The sequence below is a fragment of the Anser brachyrhynchus genome (assembly GCF_964034855.1).
Source record: "Anser brachyrhynchus genome assembly, chromosome: 1".
Lineage (NCBI taxonomy): Eukaryota > Metazoa > Chordata > Aves > Anseriformes > Anatidae > Anser > Anser brachyrhynchus.
The window spans coordinates 149,939,480-149,964,626 of NC_137694.1; the positions used below are offsets into that span (position 1 = coordinate 149,939,480).

At 40.6% G+C, this 25,147-nt stretch overlaps 1 protein-coding gene across 9 annotated transcripts in view; it reads left to right on the forward strand.

Moving 5' to 3' along the window:
- ARHGEF7 (Rho guanine nucleotide exchange factor 7) overlaps positions 1 to 13,214 on the forward strand; it is a 120,527-nt gene extending 107,313 nt beyond the window's left edge. For 8 of the 9 annotated variants that reach the window (XM_080605402.1, XM_080605404.1, XM_080605405.1 and 5 more), the window contains 3 exons: positions 6,728 to 6,827; positions 7,478 to 7,532; positions 10,058 to 13,214. In XM_080605402.1, the coding sequence (XP_080461528.1) occupies positions 6,728 to 6,827; positions 7,478 to 7,532; positions 10,058 to 10,180 (278 nt within the window). In that variant the 3' untranslated portion in view covers positions 10,181 to 13,214. Of the gene's footprint in view, positions 1,143 to 6,727; positions 6,828 to 7,477; positions 7,533 to 10,057 lie in introns of those variants that run through there. The other variant, XM_080605407.1, reaches the window with a different exon arrangement.
- Positions 13,215 to 25,147: the final 11,933 nt, after the last annotated feature.

Consider the following 25,147-nt stretch of genomic DNA (forward strand, 5'->3'; position numbering starts at 1 on the left):
TAACAAAAGCAGCAACGCTTACTGAAGAGAATTTTTAGGGGTCTGTCTTTCTGGAAATCATACAAGTTCCTGGTCATTAAGTTAGCATATATTTCAAACTTTTTCCTAAGTGGAGGAATATTGCTTAGAGAAATGATACAAGTATGTGTGCTCCATACCATTCCACAGTGCATCTGTAAGCCACTTCACTTCCCCTTTTCCTTTGAGTTTTTGTTTTACATATATGGAATGTATGGATTTTTTTTTTCCTGTTGAGCTGTGGTGTTCTAGTTAAATAATGTTTTCTGCATTGGATAAATGATAATTCTTTTATGTCTGTTTCATGTTACAGTGTAAATATGAGTTTGAAATACAGTTGCTGCACTTGAATTTCCTTATCACACAATGTTTTGTTGTCGAGATCCGAAGATTTTATTGACTTTCTATGCACCAAAGCTTTGACAGTTTACCACCATTAATTATTGTAGCATTTAAGTCATTAACTTGGATCATAATTATGCTCTTTCATATTAACATTATTACGCATTTAAATCATTCAGTGTCCTCAGTGTTACAGGCCACTCGCTATTGTGAACCAATCGGGCGTATTACTATACCATGCTTAAAAAAATGCAATGTGGAAATGGTGGTATTCAGTCCAAAGGTTCAGTGTTTCTATTTTTGTGGAACTTTAGTCATGGTAATAATAGTACCTTCTGTTTATGCAATTCTGTAAAATATATGTGTACAGTTACTGATATACTGGAAGGATGGAGAATCTGAGTTAGAAGGTAGGTTCAAGCCATTGTCAGCCCCTCCTCACACGGCTTAAACAGTGTTCCCATAAATTAGCATTTGCCATAAATTGAAGCCAACCAATATGAATTGAGTGTTTTGCATAATCCTGCCAAAACACAGTAATGTGTACATAGTGACGTACAGCATAGAAGAAAATATATATGGTGCACTTCATTTGTGAATGGGAGAAGCCATCTTCAGTAGGTGACTGCCTTTTGGAAATACAAAATGGATGTATATCTGAATGTTGCATTGTACTGTACAGTATGCATATTGTTTGTGGTTGCATATATCAATTAAGTGTTTTGTTTTATATAAAAAAGGACATCTGTTATGTACAGTTGAAATAAATTTTGCATTTGCTAGACTGTGACTTTAATATTTAATTATTACACAGGGGGAAAGGACAGCATAACTTGTAACTTAACATATTGCTCCTATTCTCCCTGTGCTTCCTTTCTCTCCCTCCCCTCTCCTTAGAGAAATCAAATGCTGAAGTGAAAAAGCTTTTTTGACATAAGTGTATAATCTTTGTTTTAATGTAATTGACAACTGCAGGAAATTCCGTGTAACAGGAAGTATGTAGCCTCTTTATTTTTAAATGAAAAGGCAAAAATGAGTGAAGTGGCAAAATTTCTGAAAAGTTAAAATGTTTGTTTTTGTTGCCTCCTCCCCTCCCCCCAGTTGATTTTTTTTTTGAATTGGTGTATTTCCAATAAAAGCACAGTTGAACTTTTTGAACAATTTAAAATACACTACTGCAGGTCCTGTTACCACAGGTAAAGTTTGATGCTTATTTCTAGAACCTTACACATTTTCATGATTTAATATTGCAACATTTTTCTCTTTAAAGCAAGTCTTCTTGTGTTCCTGCTTAAGATATTTATATTTGAGTGATTTAAAATAAAAAAACAACCTAATATATATACTAAAATATCTGTAATGGAACAAAAAATATAATCTAGTTCTGTTAAATATTGTAATATTTTTTTGCTGTGACTTCAGCAACTCTAGTTTTTGTCCTACAGCCCTCTGGTTGCTTTTTTTATTGCTTAGTGAAATGTAGGAAATCTTGAGGGATGATCTGCCACTTCAGATGATGTACCTGTCTTTCAAACTCTTCATTCTGTTCTTAAATGACTCAGGTTTGCACACGGAATTGTATGTTTGTTTCAGTCTATTCTCATTTTAATCATCAAACCATTTTGCTCTAAACTGCCTAGATCTGTCATCTGAGTCATGTGGGGTTCTTTCCTATTTGTGTACCACTGCTAGTGAAAAATAAATAAATAAGCTTCATGCCAAACCTCTTTTTGCTACTCCCAAGAGTTTGCAAAAAATGGTGTTTTTTATACAGTGTGCTTAAGTTTGGCCTGATGTTTGGTTTCTATTTTCTTGTTATCTGCACAAGATATTAAAGGGCTCCCGTTTGACTTTTGACAGATCTATAGCATGAAGGATTTCTTTTTTTTCAATACTTCAATCTCAACATACACAGAGTTTGGGAGCACCATTTTTAGAATTCTTCACACTAGGACTTAATCAAAGAGTCACTGAGAAAGAGAAGGTTAACTTGGAAGGTCTGGTCATCCACTTTAGCATCTTGCCTCTAACTAATACAATGAAGAACTGAGTATTTTAAATAAGTAATGCTTATTTTTTTCACCACTTGCTTCCGCAGGAAAATGACATATCTTTTGTATATAACAGTGGCTAATTTATCTAAAAAAAACAATTTGTATTGCACATATTTGTTTTTCAGTGGCAAGTCAGACTTCTGCCTTTGAAACTCAAGGAAATAATTTTGAAGAGCTTCCTAGCTTATGAAGAGAGCCTATTAAAGTTGGTAGGAAAAGGGCTATATAGTTACAAATACCGTTTCTCCTTTTTTACATTTACTGTGCCTTCGTTGTGCACAAGAAACATTTCTAATGGCCTGAAACTATGCCATATGTGTTTTTGTAAAGTTAACCACTATCCCTATGGGTCTAATTTCAGTAGCTTAAATTAGGAACCTCATAGTTGCAGGAAGAAGGCAAACTTTCAGAGAATATCACTGAAAGTACCTTGGTTGAGCCTTCTCAAAACGGCCAGCTGGAGGAAGGAGCTCAGTTCTTGTCTGACTGTGAGGAGAGCCCACTTTTAAACGAGGCCCTGAAGTTAGCAGTTTCAAGTAGGTGAAGCAGATACCCACCTCCATTTTATTGTTGGCTTAACTGGTTCCTAGACAGACAAGTTCTCTGAACGTAGGCAAAGATTTGATACTTAGTTCAAGTGAAAAGGTGTCTGAATTTCATCCCCCTTCTTTTCCTTCCCTCCTGCCTGCTACACTAAGATCTGTGCAAAGCTTCCAGGCTTCCGATGTGTGTGATGTTTTACTGGTTTCAGATGGAGATGATCTGAATTTCCGATATGAAGACTTTCAGACACATTAATATCCAAACAGATTTCAGCTTTCCTGTTTTCCAGATATGCTCAGAACTGCTTGCTTGCTAGTGTGGCTCATGAGGCTGAGAAGGGGAGCAGACACTGAAAACTAAAAGCAGCGGCCTGCTACTGACAGGCCTGCTCTGTAGGTCCCTTGTACCAGGTTACACAGTGGGTGTTGCTCAGGTCTCTAGCCCTAGTGGGCTACGGTGCCAGGTGGGCTCTGTTATTTGCGTTATTCTATAGGTTTAGCAAGCCTGGCCTCCAATTTAATGTTGGTAAAAAGCATTGTGATTCTTTGTTCTCCACTCGAGGGCTGCGAAATATTAATACTGAATAGATACCTTTACTTGGTTGATGGTGTTTAATTGACAGAAACTTAGTTGAACCATGTCCATAATGGTTCCAAGTTTTGCCTTTGTCTTTATTATGCAACAGTCTCCTAATGGGGGTATCTCAAGTCTTCCAGGACCCCAGATTTATGAGTTTCCCCATTGGAAAGTTATGGCGACTTCCTCGATTTTTAAGCTCCAAATCCTTTCTCATTTCCTTCCCCCAACAGCTTCCCCCAAGAAGTAAAATCAAACCAAACCTGTGTTGGGACTTGTGATGGTTGGTTTTTTTTTTTCTTCTTTCCCCTCCATCATTATTTTTATAGTAGTACTTTTGGTTGTTATGTCTTGAGGTGTTTTAGGGGCGGAGTTTTTGGAGGTCAGCTTGAACGTTCTCTTTTTGCCTCTTTGACTTGTAGTGACACTACCCAGTTTCAGTACAAGTCAAATAGTTAATACAATTCAGCACAAAACTTGCGAATTTAAGATTGACAAAGGGTGGGTATTGCAACCTGAAGCAGCTCTGGAGTCTTCTGCGTTATTTTGTGAAAGTGTGGAATACATCTTGAGGAGGCACCTTGGATTATGTAACTTGCAACAACTTCTTGAACTTCACATCCTGAAGCTGTAGCTTGTAAACCTTTTTGGAGAGAGATGGTCACATGGAATATAGTCACAGAGAAGCTGGGGGAGGCAATGGGTGTAGTTTCGGCAATATTGCTGAGTGGTAGTCATGAGGTGACACTCCTCTTGAAGTTCATTCTAGATGTGTGTTTACTAGAAAATGCATCTTTAAACAAAACAAATGAAACAAAAAAGTAGTGAAATTACTGTGCATGTACTCATTTGATGACGGGATCCTCCTTTGTTGCAGGATATGTAAACTTTTAATAGTTAGCAACTGCTTGTAAGGTTTAAAAAGAAACTTTCCATTTGTGCCAGAGCAGTGAAGGCAGTGAAGGTAGGATGTGCAATGTCCTGAATTCCACAGTAGTTGATATTCTGTGGCACAGAAAGGTCAATGTTCACTTCAGTTTACATCATGTAAGTGTGTATGTGTTCTGTGTGGTGTTCTCCTTGTGTGTATAATGTTGGTGAACGTTTTGTTTTTATGAAGCTGTATATGCCGTGTCTCAATAGTATTAAGTGTTTACTGTGCTATGCTGCACATGCATCAGGATATGCTAGTGTAGACATCTGTTCCACACGGGTGTGTATATAATAACTTTACAGTTAGGACGTACTACGTTTTTTTTAAAGCTGTCTTCTCCATGCTATTTCTGCGTTTGGCAAGGACCCATGTTACTCTGACCAGGCAAAGACAATTGGATGCATCTCTGTACAGAGATAAATAAAATGCGTTGTCATGGGTGAGAAACACATGGCACTTCTCTCTCTTTGGTTGGAGTCTCCCTCAGCACACGCTAGGCTGAAGCGGTCAAAACTGGTACAGAGACCCGAAATTTAGTGATCTGGTAGCAGCCGGTACCAACTAACTTCCTAAAATACCATTTAGCTCAATGCCGTGTTACATCTTGGCAAATAAAGCCAAGCAGTAACCAATTAACTGAAATAAACAGAAGGCAACTTTTTTTTACAACTAAAGATTGATAGTGCAAACAAGGAAACGTCCATGAGCCCCATTTGCTAAGCTTGTTTTGTAGGTTGCTCTTTCCCAGCAAAATGAGGGGGGGGGGGGTTATTTATTTGGAAAGGATTTGTTCACTTGGCAAGATCAAGAACTTAAGGCTTTCAAGGACGAGATTCTGTTCTCAAATATGCAGTTATCTGTATTCCACAAAATTTGACTGTCATGTACTGATATGTTTCATCTTTGCTGTTACCTTAAGGAAACTTTTCTTTGTTAAAGGATGTTTACCTTTGCTAAAACAGTTAAATGAGCTTAACAAGTCCTGCGAAACTGTGTTCCCTACAAGCTTGTTGTTCAGAACTCAAGACTGCAGCTGTTAAGGAAGTTAGGATTTTTTCAATGAACTCGATTAACTTTGTATGTGTTTAGACTTTTATATATACATAATATATATATATATATATATAAATGTTTTATATATTTATTATTACGAATTGTAAAAGAAACACTGTTACCACAAACAACTGTTCGGCAGGGGCTATCTCCTGACACATGTAATCCTGTAGTACCTATCGACTTGTTCAAACTGTGCTAGAATAAAGGCATTCCTTGTTGGTGAAAACTCATCACAGCACATTAGTAGGCAGACATACATTGCTTGTTAATACTCATATCTTGGTTAAAATATACAGGAATTTTAACGCCTTATCTGCTGTATTTGAATTCTGAACAAATGCTTAGGTAACAATTTACAGCCCTCTTAAAAACGCTTGTGATTTATTGCAGCCTAACTAAGTAATGTTTCTAGAATGCATGCTTTATGTATGTATGAATGGACGAGCATCTCTGAGCAGCAGATTTTCTATTTAGAGCTACACTACTAGAATTTGCGTGAATTATCTTGATGTCAAAAATTGTAATTGTAGAAAATTTCTGAAGATGTTAGAATGTTCTGAGTTTTTGTTGTTAAACCATTAAGTGCATTATTAATATTTTAAATATGAACTATGTATTTAATTTATTACAGGACAAGAAGACAGTCTTAAAGTGTATGTGTATGTCTATGCAGACACAATTGTAGTGTTTATGGTGTACTGGGGGAAGGGTTTTTAACTTTTTTCTTGTGTTGCTGTATCATTTTATATCACTATTCTGCTCCTTACTGATAGAATAATTGGTTTAGGTTGGCATTATGTCTTGGATTTTTATTGTGTGAGATCAGAATCTGTCCTTGAGGCTTAAATTGCTACTTCTTGAATGCATCTATCTTTCTCTGACTCAGCTATGGTAGACTTGTATAGATTTTACTGATAGTTGACCAGTGCACTGTATATTGAACTGTGTAGCATCCCCATCAATAACACAGAAGTTGTCATCACCAGGATAGAAATCTCAGACAATACTTGTTTTTGTTATAAGGCTGTGGATTCAAATGTAGAAAAAGGTGTCAGTAATCTGTGTATGTAGAGGGAAGGGGAGAAATTGAAAGTGATGTACCTTGGTCATGCAGGTGTATCATGCAATGAATGAAATAATAACCTTTAAAATTTCCCTGACACTGTCTGCAAGTTTCTCATTTTGTAATTTATTTTTACAACAGGTTCCCGCAAAGAATCAGCTCCTCAAGTCCTGCTTCCAGAAGAAGAAAAAATTATTGTAGAAGAAACTAAAAGTAATGGTCAGACTGTTATAGAAGAGAAGTAAGAGAACATTTAATGAATGATGGATTAAAACAGTAAACTTTGCACTTTCCTTCCTCCTTCCATCTCCCTTTGTAACAGTATGTGTATGGTACATTAGCAGTAAGGGGCAGAGTTGTCTGGAGTGTGCTGCCAGTCCTTTTAAGTGCAGTTGGCCTTCATTTAAATCCTTGTTGCCTGGCTTCTGTGTGTGTTCTCAGTTTATTTCTTCTGTGCCAAGAAGTGGTACGCTGCACCTGTAAATATTTTTCACTTGTAAGTAGCCCTATAGCACTAAATTATTGTAGGATTTCGCTATTAAATTAGTGTTGTCTTTTTAGTTTGTGTGTGGTGTAATTGTTTTCTTTTGTTAAGGTGTATGTCAGACATGAAAAATGATTCTGTTACAGAAAGCAATAATATAGGAACCAGTATAGGTCCGTATGTGTTTGAGAGCTGTATCCTGTCACAGAAGCTGGCAGCACATCCTTGCTGCTTCCTTGCTGCCAGGAAGGATTAATGAATATAAATCAGGATAAGAGATAATTTTTAATGCAAATTTGAAATTAGCTCTGAACTGTATTTTTTTTAATGCTTTTCATTTAACAGTTGTTTAAATTTAGATATTTTCCTGAAAACCATTGTAACAGATCATCTTTTTTCCATTTTAGAAGCCTTGTGGACACAGTATATGCATTAAAGGATGAAGTTCAGGAGTTAAGACAGGTTGGTAACTTGCTACCTTAGAGCAACATGGAGAATGGAAAGATGGCATGTTATAAAAACAAAAGCTGCTTGAAAATTGATTCAGTTCGACAAGAATTAGCTTGCATTTTGGACTAGATAGAAACTCCGAGATCCGCTTTTAAAAGTAAAACATAGCAATTTGACAAAAATACCTTCTTTTGTGGTTGTCATCAAAAGGTTGGAGCATCAACCTGTGAGAAAAGTATGAAGTACACTGTCTCTGAGGGGACTTACTAAGCTCTGTTTTGTTTATTTTTGGATATTACAAGTTTTGAAACATTTAAAGTATTAAATAAATCCAATTCTGGTGTATCACCAGCAAAATAAGTGCATAGAGACTGTGAAATAGCATTCTTGGAATGGATGATTGTAGTAGTATAAAAGTCTGGATTTACTTAGGCCTCTATTTACAGTCTTCCAGTAACCTGAAAACCTCCTACAAATCAGTTCCTAAAGCATCTCCTTTCTGGAGATGGAGTTCTTTTCGCTGCCTGTCATGTGCTCTTTTTAACGAGGGCTAACCCTAGCTTAGGGTGCTTGTTTTTGTCATCGGAAACTGCACTAGATCACACTGACTTGCTGGTATGGTAGTTCCAGCTGAGTTGTTTTAATGTTTTTTTCTTGACAGGACAGAGCCTGTTTAAACCATATTTGTGCTACATATTCGTTGTTTAATGTGTAGGCAAAACAGCTGAATTATCCTCATTCTCCAATGTGTGAATTTACCAACTGACCTTAACTGACCTATTGCTCAAAGTCGTCTTTGACTCATAAAATCACCCATGTTAAAGTAAAATGCATTTTTACTCAAATTGCTTCAGTTTTGGGGCCGTAAACATGAATCTGAATTCTTTGCCCATCTATAACCCATCTATAACTATGCCCAGTATTTTTAAGGATGTCGTGCCTATTCGTTGAAATAGTATTGTTGATGTATTAAATACTTATTTTTTTTGCTGTTTTCAGTGTATGCTGAAACATATATATCCTAGGTTTGATGTGATTTTGGCAGTATTTTTAGAAACACAATTCACTTAATACAGGCAGCAATAATAACCCACTAATTCTTCCGTGGGATGGCTGCTTCTGTACAAAGGGTAAAAGCGCTGCCTCACTGAGGCCCTGCAGATCTCTTTGTGACTCTAAACAAAACATCACCTTCTCTTGAAGTTCAGACAACAGCTCACTTCCCTTGGGCCTCTCCAAATACACTTTTCATAATCTGGCATCTTCCAAAGCCAAGACCTTTTACAGCCTGACTTCATTTTCTTGTATATTGGGAATCTTAGAAGCATTTATTGGCCTACTGCTTTTTTGTTTCTCTGGAGAAGTGGCAAAAATAATCTCTGAGCTGGGAAGGTCCCAGATGACCCAGGAGTTCATGGATAAAAGCTGTCTGGGAGTACATGGTGCACTAGCTGGTGTAAATCCCAGACTGGCTGTTGGTAAGAGTTGGCCACAAAGTGAGATCCCTCCTGTAGCAGCTACCGTCAGTTACTCATCACTGTTGTTCAGCACTTCAACAGTACAGTCCTGAATTGGCAATAAATACGTGAAAAGGATATTGTCTGTACCTACAAGAAAAGACTGAAATTTCTGAGTTTCTCTTGAGGAGAGAACGGAGTTGAGGAGTCCCATTCTGTTTTTAGAAATTTCGGTAAATTGACAGCTGATGGGAGTCCAGTGGGACCCCTGGATTGCAGACCTGTTTGTGTTAAACACCCCTAGACTCTTTGTCTTGGGAGCCTTTTCTCATCTTCTGGTTGCTTCCCCACTGTTGCCAGCATCACCTTGTCCTCCAGCGCATTAAGGAATGTAAGCATTTCTGTGGTTGGGTCAGTAGCATCCTTACAGTCCTGTTGTTCGTGGTATTTCAATATTATCTGATGTTGTAAAACACTGAGATCTGACTCAATGCACAGTGCTGGTGCTTCTTGCAATTCAGACTCCTCTTAGATTGTCTGGTGTAAAGCTTAGTTACAAAACACTTCTCAGAGAACACAATGGTTTTCGAGATGCTCCTTTCAAACTATTTGCTTTCCTGATGAAGCAAGTTAATTTCCATGACCTTTTCAGATGCTTTTCTAAGATTGTGGAAGTAGTTATAATCCCAGGAGGCTCTTAAAGGGATACTTACTCTACTATTTCTGCTCCGTTTCCCTTCTCCATTAACAGCAGATACTCTACTGTTCATTGATCAGCTTTGAGCAGAAGAATTCAAGATTATTGGCCATCTGTTACTAGCAGTAGCATTTGGAAGGACCCCTAAGTAAAAATACGAAATAGCTCAGTCTCCATTTGGTGTTTTTTGTTTGATTGTTTGAAGTAACTGTGTAACTTGTAAAATTTTAATAAAAGGCTTTCCTTTTGAAGAGCTAATAACAGGCTTACTGAGAAGAGCCTTCAGAATTTGTAATTGAAAGTATATGCCTGGTCAGAAAAGATCTCTTTTTAAAACAAAACAATCAAAAACCCAAACTAATAGTTTTGTCTCTGTTAAACAGGATAACAAAAAGATGAAGAAATCATTAGAAGAAGAACAAAGAGCTCGCAAGGACTTGGAGAAGCTTGTTAGAAAAGTACTAAAGAACATGAACGATCCATCTTGGGATGAAACCAATTTATAACCATTTTTTTCTTTTTTTTTCTTTCTATTGAAAGACCAGTTGTAAAACTGAGCTGGGAAGCCTTCTGACATTAGTCAGTGTTGCATCAAGAGCACTACAAAACAGGATTTAACTGGATCTAGTGATTTCTTGCTCTGAACATATAGAAACAGCCAAGCCATTTACTGAAGCAATCTGTACTTTAAGTGTGGAGACTCTGGATCCTGAACTCTACTAAACTTAATTTGTTTGCATCTAAATTACCTCATTTTGCAGAAGGTGCAGCACCTGACTAAAAGTCCATGTTTTTCAGTGGCTTTTTAATTAAATATATATTTTTCTTGTAAATATCTGTAATTTTGAATGCATATGTGGTTGGTATATCAGGGCTGATATGTTTTTTTTTTTCTCTTGTTCTTACAATGCTCACAAGTGTTAGAAATAATGGCAGTACTGTCTTACCTGAGGAGGGTCAGAGTTCTCTGTGGATAATTATGGATTTGCTCCAAATTACCCGCTCATCACACATGCAAATTTTGAAAGTTGTTTTTCCTATTGACCAGTGTATTTAAATCCTTTACTGTTATTTATGTCTGCACATACATCTTAAAACAGTTTACAATTGTTTAAAAACAGTATTAAACTACAGAAAATTGTTTGACAGTAGAAACAATTTTTAACAGTACTAATGCCCGTGACTTACATTCATGTACACTTATTTGGCAGACTAATCTGTTGTGCTTTGGCCACCAGAAGACTGATGTACTTGCCTGCTTTTTATGACTGTGATTTTTAGGTGTTTATGTACTACATTTTCTATTGTTGTGCTTAAACATACAGCTGGCTGATAATTTAATGGATCATGCAGTTTGTTAAAGCAAAAAAATCAATCTAATCCAGAATTTTGTGAATAAATTGTTGCTATTTATTTTTTATGGTCACAACAATTAAATTCTAGCTAACCTCTTTTTTTTTTTTTGCGTAAGATGCATGAGCTAGGCCAAATTCATTCAGAGCTTTGTTTTTATACCACTATGTAAGACTTTGTTTGGAATTCCGAGACTGTGGAAGCAGAGTCATTCCTTTCCCATCCTGTTTTCTCAGCATACTGCTGGTTTCTGTACTACTAGGATTTAAATGGAAACAAATCTGGAAATTAGAATTTTTTCATCATGCTGTAATTCATAATTTGCATTGCTGGCAAATTTGAAAAACACGTATCATGAACGTGATTGAAACCTTTTATTCCCTAGTCTGAAAGGTTCAGTTACTGCAATCCTTTCCTGTATTTAAAATAGGAGATGCTACGTTACTGCAAATGCTGAGCTTCGGTTGGAGCACTTGAAACACTAAGCCCATTCAAGCTCATTTGTAAGAGTCCCTTGATTTCATCAAACTTCGGATCAAACTATAGGTGGTGCAATTTTCTGAGGGGTTTTTCTTCACTTGACAGTCAGAAGTGTAGGTATAGCAACAGACCCAGGTCACGCCTTTTGCCCTTCTTGGTTTTCTAGTGTCCTTTAACTCTTTTTGAATATAATGTTTGGAACTAAGCAAATGTTTATATAAACTTTAATGAGTTGGTGCAAGAATGATTAGGGTGGTAAGAATTGTGCACATTTGAATCTAATGAAGAATATTTTTAAAGCTGTTCTTAGCTGAGAAATGTGGATAGCTTTTTTTAATAGGAAAGAACATAAATGATTACATTACAGACTTGAGAAACAGTTCTGTGAGAATAGGTACTTAATCTGAATAGACAACTAATTGTCTGATTTTAAAAGCTGAATATATTTGTAGGTATTTTAATTTGTGTTCCTACAATTTAAAAATGTCTTCCTTTAATTCTAAAGGAGCAGACTGGGTAAGAAAACTTAAGAATGTCTACAGTATCTAGCTACATACACTCACAGAACTTTAAGTTTATGACAATTCTTGATACCAAAATCTTTTCCTTTTGTTTGCAGTTGCACAAGAATGTTGACTGACATCTGTAAATCTTCATATTTTTAAAAAATGCTCTTGCTAAAAGCTAAGTGATACTAAGCTGTGCAAATTCATGGCACATTGGCTAAATTTAGAATTGACAATGCCAATATAATTAAAGTTTCTCTAACACTTCTACTTCCTGACACTAAGGCTATTCTTAGAGTGCATTTTACCTGTCAATTGAGCATATGTAAAAGGACATTCCAGAGGAAGAAGTATAAAAGAAAAACATGAATCTTAGCAGTATTTAGCAAATTTTAACTCAGGAACAACTTCCATCATAACATGGCTTTGTTTTACATTATATTGTAAAGAGTAGCATTGCTGTGTAAATTTGCTGACACTTAGTACCTGTGATTATAATCATTTCTGACAGTACCCCTATACTGATATCTAATGAACATGCCTTAAACACTGGGATCAAGCAGTTGTTAAATATGACCAGGACTTAGGGACTGATTTTATTCAAGGTGGATTTGGATGATAATTTTTTTTACAAAAAAAAAAAAAGGAAAAAAATCAAACATTATATGTAGCTCTTGTCCTTAGCTCTAGTGCAGAGAACAAGATTCAGGCTTTTGGGAACCAAGGAATATCTGAACTTTTTTCTTTTACAATTTGTTATACTGTATATAGAGTGTAAATTTCACCATGGACCTTCGGAATTGTTGGAAACTTTATATAAGCATGGATAAATGGGGCACTGTTTATTTAACCTATTAAAGGGTTATTTCTTTGCTCTCATCATTTAGGGATGAGGAGATGAAGCCATTTCTTATCCTGTAGATGTGAAGCACTTTCAGTTCTAAACTGTTCAAAATGTAGCATAACATTTCTCTGTACTTATTGATGTGTGCGTGTTTGTCTCACCATGTCATCTTAAATATTAAACAACTGACTGCCTTTGTATAAATTTTTCTTAATGCTGATCATTTAGGGAATTTAGGGTGTCTGTTTACAGTATCTGTGGAGAAGTCAAGTTTAGTTTAGACATCACAATATCCTGATATCGACTACTAAAGTGTTTATGCTACATTATTGTAATTAAACCATGATTTTTCCCCTACCTAATGAAGTGTTACATTTCATGTAATATGTGGGTTTTGAGATTAAGAAGGAATACTTGTTGATTTCTTTTTTTTTCTTTTCATATAAATGACCTCTGCTATTTAATAGCTGGAATACTATCTTGATAGGGCCTTTTTGTGGTCTTTTGTAATAACAGATTGATGCCTATGAAACAAATCAAGGGTTGTTTAGAGGGATGCAAAATAGGATTTTAACTGTCTTGCACCTAGGAATTTTCTCTTTCTTTGGCAACCTGACCTAGGGCAATGTAAGATCCAGGAGATCAAAGACAGTAGCTGATGAAAGGGAGAAAAGTAAGAAATGCTAGAAAATCAAATTACCGCATAAATAAAGTAAAATACTTGTCTACATCGCACAATCGATCAGAATAGATGAGAAATTGCTGGTAAGCATACATCATAGGGACGCTACTTGGTTGGTGCCACATGAAATAGGTGGGGCTGCTATGATGTTGGGAACATCACCTTTATTGCTTCGTGCAGGATGATGGGATGGGTAATGGAAAGCGTAGGGAGCCGTTTGCTTGAAAAGGTGGTATCAGTCTTTTGACAAGACACTTGAGGGGGTTGATAACTGAGCTTAGATTGAAATAAAACATCCATTCCGGCTCAGTTTATCAAGTAGGTATACTTAAAAAAAAAAAAAAAAAAAAAAGAGGACTTGATGTGTAGCACTGTATAGCTTTAGTCAGAAGAAATTCTTCCAACTCTTCTCTTGGTTCTTCATTGTAAAGATTTTTTTATTCCCTCCCCCCCCCCCCCCCCCCCAATTTGAAATCCTCCTTTACTTTTCATATTGTGTGTTTTCTTCTTTTTGGATGTCTTATTGTGGTGGGTTGACTTTGGCTGGTTGTCAGATCCCCACCCATCCCATCCACTCTTTGTTAATGGAAGGAGGTGGGGGGGAAGAATAAGATGGAAAAGCTTGTGGATTGAGATAAAGACGGGAATATCACTTACCAGTTACCGTCATGGGCAAAACACTTAACTTGGGGAAAAACAATTTATTGCCCACTGAAACTAGAGGTGGGTGGTGAGGGACCAAAGACAAAAAACTGAACACCTTTCCCCAACCTACCCCTTCTTCCCAGGATCAACTTCACTCCATGCCTGACTCTTCTGCCTTATCCCCTACCCTCTCCAAGAGGCACAGGGTGGGTGGGGAGTGGGGCTTGTGGTCAGCCCATTACAGTTCCTCTCGCTCCTTCCTCCTTGTGCTTTTCCCTGCTCCAGCGTGGGTCCTTCCATGGCCTGCAGGGCGTGCAGGGGCCTGCTGCTGCCTGGGCCGTCCATGGGCCGCAGCCTCCTTCAGGGCACGTCCTCCTGCTTCAATGTGAGGTCCTCCTCGGGCTGCGGTGTGGAGATCTGCTATGATGTGGCCTTCCACGGGCTGCAGGGGGACAGCCTGCTCCACCATGGTGGTCTGCGCGGCCTGACAAGCGATCAGTCTGACACTGGAGCAACTCCTCCCCTTCCTCCTCTGATCTGCGTGTTTGCAGGCCTGTTTCCACACACTTCTCATTACTGCTGCGCTCTTCAGGTCCCGTATATAACACAATGAGACTGCCAGCAGCTTAGGTAGGTAGATGCTCGCTATGACAGATATGTGAGATGATGCCAGCCTATTGGGAACAGAAAACCTTTTCTCCCTCATCTCATCCTGTCAGTTTATTGGCTTCCTGTTCCTTGCTCGCCCCTTACCTGCCCCTTGTTTTTTCAATCGCCTACAGGGTTTCCCTCCAAATCACAGTGTAAGTTGTGTTCCAACAGGTGGAATTCATGTGTATTTCCTAGGTGTATAAGGAAATGGTAAAAAATACTTTTAGTAAACATCAACTACAGTCTATTTTATAATTATTGCCAAGTAGTTGTCACTTGCCTGCCCAAAAGCACTGGGAATGTTTTCCAAGGGTGTGGTATGCTTTGACAGCCAGAGGAATATGTGGTCAGTGGAAAGTCTTCAGCATTTGGGGGGGCAGGGTTGATAGATCAGAGCTGTTAATGGTGTTGGGGAGAGCTTTGAAGTGCTTTGAAACTCAGAAGGGAAAGGCACTGGCCGTGCTGGCCGTTCTTCCATCAGGCAGTGCTGAATGTGGACCTGAAGATCGCAGTATTGCAGGCTGGTGGAAGCAGCAGATTAAAGATGCGGCAGATTAAAGATATCCTGCTGCCAGCACATCACAAAGAGCTCTTTCTGTTCATTCACTGATGGATTTTTGAGGAAAGTCTAAAAAGATCTTGGGTTGCTCTTCACTACAAATGACTGCAGCCACTGCTTAAGGTTATTCACCTCTGAGTTGCTGCTGCTTGTCCAATAGTTTATATTCTGTTGGATCTGCTACACCTAGTAGACTTAGAAATTTAGATGCAGAACCTGGTGTTACCTGTTTGTTTGGACTCTTGCTTACTCTAATAGGGCAAGGAATGGGAAAGGAGGAATCATGAAACAACTATTAATTATGGGAGAGAGAGGGCTAAAATCATCAGGAGAGATGCGGGTGAAATGTGTGTGTATCTGGATGTACACGCTGCTGATGCTGAAGGATCACAGGATTGCAGAGTCTGCACTTCGGAGAAATGCTGAGATGAAGTTTGAGATGAATTTGCTCTGTAAAGTGTGCTTCACAGTCTGGAAAAGGGCTGCAGGCTTGCTGTATTTCACCTCGTGTGCTCTCTGCTTAAGCTTTCTCTTTGCTTGGTGTGAACCAAGTATCGTCTTGGAAGGGGAGCTGCGCCTGGACTTGGAACCAAGTCAGCCTTCTGAGCTTTTCATTAATTCAAGTGGCTGCCTGCGAGCCCAAATCTAATTATTGTGTTAGAAGAAAATGAGAGCTACCGTTGAATTACTGTGAACAATTAAAATTTTGTTCCTATTCAAACAGTGAAAATCTTGGCAGTCCAAAGATGGCCCAGATGGTCACATTAGCTCCTCGATGTTCGTTCTGATTTCTTCCCCTTCCTCTCTTGAACATCCACGGGATGTCCCTATGCGTGGCAGAGCTTACATGGGTGTTTTACCCCAGTAACAGCCTTGAGCGGCTGTGAATTGGACGTGTCCCCCACCTGCCTGGCCGCATACACAGGCGGGTGGCTCTGCTGGCTTTCCAGTTCACGCAGCAGTGCTAACAAGGCTGGGCAGGTAAGTCCCTGCGCACATCCCTGTGTGTGTAAGGGGTGAGTCTGACCACGAGGATGGGTTTAGGCTGACATCTAAAAGGTAGTGGAGGCTAGTACAGCAAGAAATCTTTCACCTATTGGCTACACACCAATGCCAGGAACTGGATGTGCCATCCGTGGCACCCAGGTTATGATGTTTACATAGGCCTGGAGAGATTCCCCAAACTTCTGTTTTTAAGCTAACATATTGCTCAGTTTTTGTTAGATATCTCTTGCCTGTCAATCAGACTATGACAGCTCTGTTTTCGTTATAGACAGGAGATGAGCAATAGAGAAATAGCATGTTTTAACAGTGTTTTCCCAGCAGGGGACTGTGTTAGCTTTTGCTTTGTCAGAATCCACTCACAGTTTCCCTGAAATTGTTAATATTGTCCTGTATGCTTTTGCAGCTGACTGGAATTAGCCTTTTTAATATTTTGGAGCTGCTTTTTAAGCCCCAGAAAATATAGTCTATTAACGTTTTGTCCTGTTGGACAAAAATTATCAGTCACAGGGCCTGAAGGTGTTCCTGTAGCATGACCTAGCCGTGACTACGGGATTTGTATGTTCTTTATCACTTCCCCACGGCACATGTGATTTATCACAGTATCCGCACATTCAGTATCACAAGGGTCCTCTCAACACAATGCGGTGTGGAATTAACGTGAGATCAGGTTTCACTGAGTGGGAAAACTAAGCAAGGGATTTGGCTGTGACCACTAGCTCATTTAATCTCAGGCCTTATTCTAAAGCAGGCAGAGGAACTGAGGAACATCCTCTGCTAGAGCACAGGTCTCATCAGTGCCCACAGGAACTCTGTTGCAATGCCTGCTCCATCCACTGTGTCCTGCTCCTGCCATCTACTTTGTTAAGTGGTATTTCTCCTGGGACTTGAAGACACTGCACTACTTTGGCTCTGCTAGGAAGCCTCTCCTATGAAGACAGGCTGAGGGAGTTGGGGTTGGTCAGCGTGAAGAAGAGGAGGCTCCAGGGAGACCTGACAGTGGCCTCCCAGTGCCTAGAGGGGGCCTACAGGAAAGCTGGGGAGGGACTCTGTTGGGGAGCGCAGTGATAGGGACAAAGGGGAATGGCTTTAAAGAAATTCTTCACTGTGGGGACGGTGAGGCCCTGGTACAGGCTGCCCAGAGAAGCTGTGGATGCCCCATCCCTGGAGGTGCTCAAGGCCAGGCTGGATGGGGCCTTGAGCAACCTGGGCTGGTGGGAGGTGTCCCTGCCCATGGCAAGGGGGTGGAACTGGGTGGGCTTTAAGGTCCCTTCCAACCCAAACCATTTTGTGATTCTACGATCCTAAGTTTCAATATTGTTCTCCAGTAATACAGCTAGAGTAATATTAGTGAGGAGAAATGAACTAGTAGGGCTACAACCTAAAACAAGCTTTACTTTGCAGTCATTATGAATAAAAAGGCATATCCTTTAGGTTTTCCAGAGTGCCAAGATGTTTCAAATTTTGAAAAGGGAGTGGCAACCTCCCATTCCTTATTTCCAATTCCTTGTCTATATCTTATAAGGATTTCTGTCAAAGGATTTTTCTTTTCTCCCTTTGTATCCTTCGTGCTGAATGGGAATTATGATCCCTTCATATCCCTTTAGCTAATTGAGAATTACATTGCTTTAGTCCAATGCAGTCCCCAGAGCTCACTGAGACGGCTCTAGGTTTGGTATCTGACAAACCAAAACCTTTCTCCTGCACAATCAGTTGTCACTTATAAGAAGCCTGCCCGTGCAGTCAGGATATCTCCCACTGCTGAAGGCATCCTGACACCTGGGATGCATGGTAGGACGTGCTCATGTGCTTCCTGTCCAGATTCACATCCTGAGTGCTGTGACCCCTCTGCTTCAGATCCCAGTGAGATGTGCTGGGCTTGCTGCTGAGGGGCTCAGCTCCTGCCCAGTGCCTTCCCTGCCTTGTTTGTTTCCAGGGGTCCTGCTGGACACACGGCCAGCGTAGTCATGGTGCTGATCTCCTGTCAATCAACGGAGAGACGTTATCCTCTTTTACAAACTATGAATAAAGCTTTTCAGGGCCCTGTGCTATCTCAGTCCTCCTGCATGCAGTTTCTTGGCTTCAGTGATGGATGGATTTTGTTATGAGAGCACACGTGCTTCTTGTCCATTACGTAATTAACAGCAGAACTGGTTCTGAGCAAGGCTCTTCCCCCCTAAATGAACCAGTTGGTCAGCCTGGTGGTCTGTTACCTCCATCCCTTCAGTACAGCCCTTAGGCTTAGTGACCTTAAACTATTTGCTGGAAGCAAAACCAGGTATTTACTGCTATTACTGATAGGTGATATTTTTACATCTAACTGTCCTCAAGCTCCTTAAAGGATTCATTTTATGATTTCTATTTGTAAAGAGCCCTGTCCCTCAGCTGAGCATGGGTGTGCTATAAGTGACCCCCTGAACATACTTTTCCTGGTTACAGAAAGCAAGTGAGATTTGAATTTTATTGTTAATCCTCACTATGTAGCCTTGTTTTCTGATCATTTCTTCCGATGCTGTTTCCTGGGTTTGTTTGAACAAGGCAATTTGGTAATTTATTCAGGAACTTCTATTCCCAGGGCTGAAATGTTCTTGTGTGCTTGGAATAGCAAGGGAATATGTTTTGTTTTGTTTTGTTTTTCTTAATCTTTGAGGTCCGATCCCCTCGGTTTATCTGACTTGACTCTAAGGCCAGAAGATTAAAAGCCTTGGCAGCTTCTGCACTGAAACTGTCCAGCCGGGTGAGGGATTGTATCACAGTGTGTTATGAAATAGCTATGGTGCAACCACCCTTTGCAGCTGGAGGCTGACAACACAGCTTCCAGCTGCATCAGCGGGCCTGTGAAGGGCTCTGTCCATCCATGCCATCTGCCGAAGGGTCGTACAGAGTTTAGCCGTAACATTGGAGAGGCATCCAGCAATGATGCAATGCGAATTGCAAGCAAAAGCGGCAATCCATGTTAGCGTAAAGGATTCCCCAACTCCCACCCCGTGGCGGTGTTGGTGAGGGACCTCCTCCGTGCGGAGAGGGCTAGAGGAATGGAAACGTAATGGGCGTTATCCAAAAAAGAGGTCTCTGACATGGGCTGTTGCATCTCACTCTCCTTTACTCTGTCAAACTTTGTGCAAGAGTCTTGCTTCTGCGATACAGCTGCACAGAGGCAGCTGGGACACAAAGAACATGTCCCACCTCGCACCATGCCTGCTGAAAAGCAGGGAGGGTTGGCAGCAAGCTTTGCCTACAGATGCTGCAAGTGATGAACGCTCTTCAGTTTTAAGTAGCTGGCCGTGTGTGCATAGACAACACGTCTAGGTACTGAATGTAATGTTTCTTGTGCAAAAGGGGAAAAAGACAGGTGGCTATATAATAAGCAGATCTATATGTTGTTATTTTGCGAGAGTAACAAAGAAATGGATTCAAGAATCTCAGCTTGTTCTCATTTAACAGATTTGATTTCTGGGTAAATGGAGAACTTTGATTTTTAGGGCTCGATGTATAGAAATATTGCCATGCCTTGTTTTTGGGCTGTAAAACACATTTATAAACGATCAAATTTATGAGTACAGCATACTCGAGTGTCTGCTATGGATAGCTGCACAAATCAATGCTGCATAATTTGCTTGCTGCATTGTGAAACAGGAAAGCTGTCCTGTAAGGACATCAGAAGCACACAACACCGTTGTAGAAAATATAGTGGAAATTCAGTCTGAAATGGTCCCCTGAAATGGTTTATCTTCCTGGTGTCTGCCTGTTATTTTGAATACAATGGAGAGTCTCAGCATAAAAATTTGTATTCTGGTTATTTTTGCTTTTGTCAGTTTGTGGTCTATTGGAATTCTTTCAGAAGCACCTTTAAAACAATTCAGATTAACTGGCTTTTATTAGGAAGCAAATTGAAATAACACTTCAATGCAAGAAGCGACTACTGGGGAAGCATTCGATCGAAAGGAAAAGCATGACATTCTCCAGCTATCCCAAACGGCTTCCTGCTCATTAAGAGTGTCACATTTTATCAGCATCCGCCATGGGATACTTACGGTGAACAGTTAAGCCTGCTGCACTGCTGAGGATACTCAGAAGCATCTGTGTAACATAAGAAGCACTGCTGTAGGGCAGGAGGAAAAGTCATTTCTACCTAAATAGTTGTACGGGTGTGCAAGGCCATTCATCTGCACAGGCAGGCTTGACCCAAGATACTAGTCTGAGCATGCGCCTGAAGGATTCTTCTTGGCAATCCAAAAAAATCAAAGGCAGGTTCAACACGCCAGTTGAACCACAGTGTAGCAATGGTCATCCTTTGTGTTCAACTCCAGATCAAAAGAAACCATCAGCTGGTTTGCACGCAGGTAAGCTGGGTGGCCTCATGCAAAAGTGCACTGTGGGGAGAAATGGTGAAGGAAACCGGGAGCTACAGCACAGAACTGAGCTTTGTGGTGAGACAAATGCAGTAATAATGCACTTTTCTCTTTAACTTGATAGGCAAAGTACTGGCATGATCCTTCAGCGCAGCAGCACGTCCTATGTGCTGTGTACACTGTGAAGAGCATGAGTGTGAAAACTTGCCTGGGAAGCAACGGACGAGGAGGAGCTTAGAGCTGCTCAAAGCCTTGGCTACTGGAAGAGGTTTGAGGCAAAGGGGTGAACAGGGCTAAAAATACTGCACGACCCACAGGCACGATACAACTGAGCTTGGAAATTTTGGAGTGGGGTTTTGTCCACGGAGCATCGAGCTCCTCGTTCCAGTGTTCTCCACTGTTTCTCCTCTGAGTTATGCCTCCCACGTCTGGCAGCGACTACGACGCCACCCAGAACACTGTATGACCTGACCCAGCACTGAGGCAAGAAGGTGGGGAAGCAGGTCCTGAGCAGCTGGAAAAGCTGCTGCCGAATGCTCTGGTTTTCTCTCTTGCGTATGTGCCTTAGATCCCTCCTCTGCTTTTTCCCCTTTGTTTCCAGGTGGCTTTCCAGAAACTTGTGTTCTTAGTGTTGCTGAGAGAAAGCCAGCAGAGTGCCCACCATGAAGAAGCATTTAGTTTTAGTGTGTTTCCTTACAGCGTGCTTTCTTCCAGTCAGGTATGTGGGGTGGTCTTCTAAATCAGGCAATGACACGGAGGCTAAACACTCTTAGTGTTCAAATAAGGACATCTTCAAGCTGTCCACGGGGAAGCTTTCCAGGTAGGGTTAGAAAGCAGTGAAGAAGTTTACTCTGCACATACACCCATTTTACAGGTGGTGACTGTGCACATCATGATATATTAAACTTCTCCGTGAGCTATTACCGGCTTTCTAGGCAAAAACATGCTGGTGTGAGGCTGTTCTGCCTGTTGCCTCAACTGTTGAAGTATTTAGAAGAGGTCTATGATCAGTCATAGCGAGGTGGCATTTGTATTTGGCTTGACTTAAGGAGGATCCTTAGTCAAGGAGCTCTTCAGGTCTAACCAGCATTAGCTTATTCGGAATTCAAGAACCTTTGTCAAACGTGGTTGAAGTTCACAGGAGGTTCAAAAATTGTTCAGGTTGGGAGGGAGTATGGAAAGCAGATGAGCTGGCCAAGTGATTTTGTGGTTCCTGGTACCTCAGGAAAGTGAAGTAGAAACAGTGTATTGAAGACTTGGAATGAAACAGATAATTGCTCATCACTCTTGAAACACCTGCAAGTAATATGACAGATCTGGGCCGCATCAGACACAGTTGTTTAATGGGGTAGAAGGCAACTGTATGTGTGTAAGAGATGCCATTTTTATTGCCATTTTATATGTTATTGAAAATGTCATTTTCATTGGCATTTCATTGTGGAGCATCACTTTTCCCCCAGGAGTGATGATACAGGACTTGTGCAGTGCTTACCACAGTGAGCAGGGTACTCACTGATGAGCAGGGTACTGCTGATCTGGGAAATCAGCAAGCAGAAATGACTCCTAACAGCACACACTACTCAGGACGTGGTTCCTGCGTGTCCACGCCTGCTGTCCACCATGGATGAAACCTGCCAGAGGCTGTGCCTGTGAGCAGCGGTAAGGTCATGTGGATGTTTGCAGTTTAGTTAAAAATCCCTTTATAAAGCTGCTAACGCTTTGCTTGTTTAATTGCCAAATTCTACTTTAAGAACAGCTGCCCAGCCATTTTGGAATTGTACTGTTGGGCTTTTGTCCCTCTGTTTGTCCCCTTTTTGTGTAGATGTCCCTCCCCACAATAAATGAACCTAATCAGGTACAGCTAACTAGTGAAGTAGTACCATGGATATTTGAAATTTTTATATATATTATATACTTATATACATATTAAAAAAAAAAAAGTTGAGAAATGCTGATAAAGGGAAACTCACCAAGTTACAGATGCCCTCTGCACCTTGAGCAAAGCAGATGAGAGCAAAATTGAACTTGCTCACCAAAACCCAGCTCCATCAGTTTATCATGGACACACACCCTCTTTGCTCTTCAGTGCTTTCTCTCTCCTGCTCATGGCACAACGTCTGTCACTGTTCCCAAACGCTTTCTCCTTTTGATGTCCACATTACTGGCTCTTGACTGCACAGAGCTCATGCTCCTTGCTGGCTGGTCTGCTCCTGGGCAATCTTTTTTCTTCAGCTTTAATGTTTTTTTTTTTTTTCTTCAGCTGCCATTCCTCAGGCAGCCCTGATCAGATCTGACCTTCCTGGACTCAGCTTTTTTCCATCTTTCCATGAAAGCACCTTGCTCTGAACCAAGCACTCCCTCCCGCTGCCTGCTTAGATGCTGTCCTGGAGCATGGCCGCAGCCCAGTGCGCTAGGGGACTGTTGGATGTGCTGCTCCAGTAGGTGAAAGAAAGGCATGTATTTTAAATGAGGTTGGCTATATGGATCTGAAACCAACATGGCTGTGCCCGTATCAATATTAAGCTGAGATGGAAATGAAAACTTGTATGAAGCAGAAAAAACAAACACTTGGCTGACAGAGCTCTTTGTCAGCCCCTGGCTTCTGTGGGATTGATCTCTGGAAGTGCTACCTGTACAGGTGAAAATTGCAAAAAGGGCATACTTCAGGGACAAAACCTGTTAGGATGAAGATAACTATTTGCTGCAGCTGAGACTGTCAAGCAGGTAAACATTCACCTCTCCTCTGCTAAAATTGGACTGGCAAGACTGAGGGGAATGTATGAGAATGTAATGGGAACACGGTGACTGACAGCCCCATCAACTGTATTTTCTGCCAAGCTTTGGAGGATGACTCAAGGTAAGTTATTTCAGAATATTCACTTTGAAGTGATGATAGATGGGGCAAGTTATCATTGTATAAACTGTCACGAGGAAAACAAAGTGCTTCAGGTGAAAATATTTGCTTTGGATTTACGTACCTAGAATATGAAGAGCAGACGATGTACTTGCATTATGTGGGGTCACAGGGGAGTAAACAAACTGTCTTCAGGGTTAGGAAAAAACATGTTTGATTAGAGATAATTCTGCAATGTTAACAAGCAAAGTACTGTAGCATTCCACCACAAAATTGTATATATTATAAATGAGTCATGTCACTACTTTGTACTGGGTAAATGAATAAACGAGCTTCAGAAGTGTAACAGCACAGTTTAGCACTGTACTTCTCAGAAAAATATACAATGGGTAAGGAGTTTTGGCAAAAGCTGAGTGCTTCCAAAATCTGGTGCAATTTACTAGATTTTGAAACGTGATGTACAAATAAGGCTCACAGGATTCCTCACTAAGCTCTAATTTATCTCATTATTTGAGGCTTTGTGTCGTAAGGATTTTGTGTGTTTTGATGGATAGTCATACACAATGCTTTTTCTAGTACAGGCAAATTTGCAGAAAAATAACAGTAGATCCAGAGGAGCTTGCCATAAATTATGAAATGTCTTATGTCTGGAACGAGCACAATCCTGATAAAAGCTGTGTATAACCATGATGTAGGAGTACTGGCTGGGGGATCCAGAGGTCTGTTAGCCCCCTCTCGTCTCATTTGTGTTTATCATGATGTTGCGCTGTTCGTATCCAAATCGGAAAATGAAACCCAGGTTTGGTACTGACTCCTGAGGGCACCGGGCCTGGATGAACTCCAAACTGTTCTTGGATACCCACGTCCTTCAATGTGTAATTTACCTCTGGGTCTGTGAACACCTGCAGCTAAGAGGTGACTCCAAGCAGGGAAGTTCACCAGCCGTTGTAGAAATTAATGCCTTTCACTACGGCACGCATCGGAGCAGTGGCAGGTAGGAGGAGTAGTGGGAAGAGAAGCGATAAAAAAGGCATAAATTCAGAGTAGCTCACACAGAGAAAGTAAAATAAAGAAATGTCTCAAGAAACTTTAATTTAAATCCCAAGGAACATTGGCAGGGTTTTCTGTAGTGGCAGAGAAGGGTGTGGGTACTCGGAGCGATCAAAACGTCATCCAGCAGTGGTGAAGCATCGCTTGAGGGAAACCCCCAGTGGTGCCTTCCAGTGAAATGGCTCTAAGAAACTGAACTCCAGGCAGCCTCCCTTCCACATTCTTCCCCCAGATCTGGTAAAATCCCAAGCATCATGTGAGGGAGCGTCTTTAACGTGGCTGGCCAAGGAATTTCTGTTTTCCGTTGTGGCTTCCTACGGCTTTTTACCCCTTTGGAAAAGAGCAAAGCCTGCGGTGTGCAACGGGACTTTCACGCCGTGGCTTTAATTTAATGTAATTTTTTAAATTTGTTTTCAGCTGGGTGCGATGTGCTGGGGAGCTGCGGGGCCGCTATTAGCGGTGGCAGAGCTCCTCCTGCTGGCTCCTCGGCAGCCC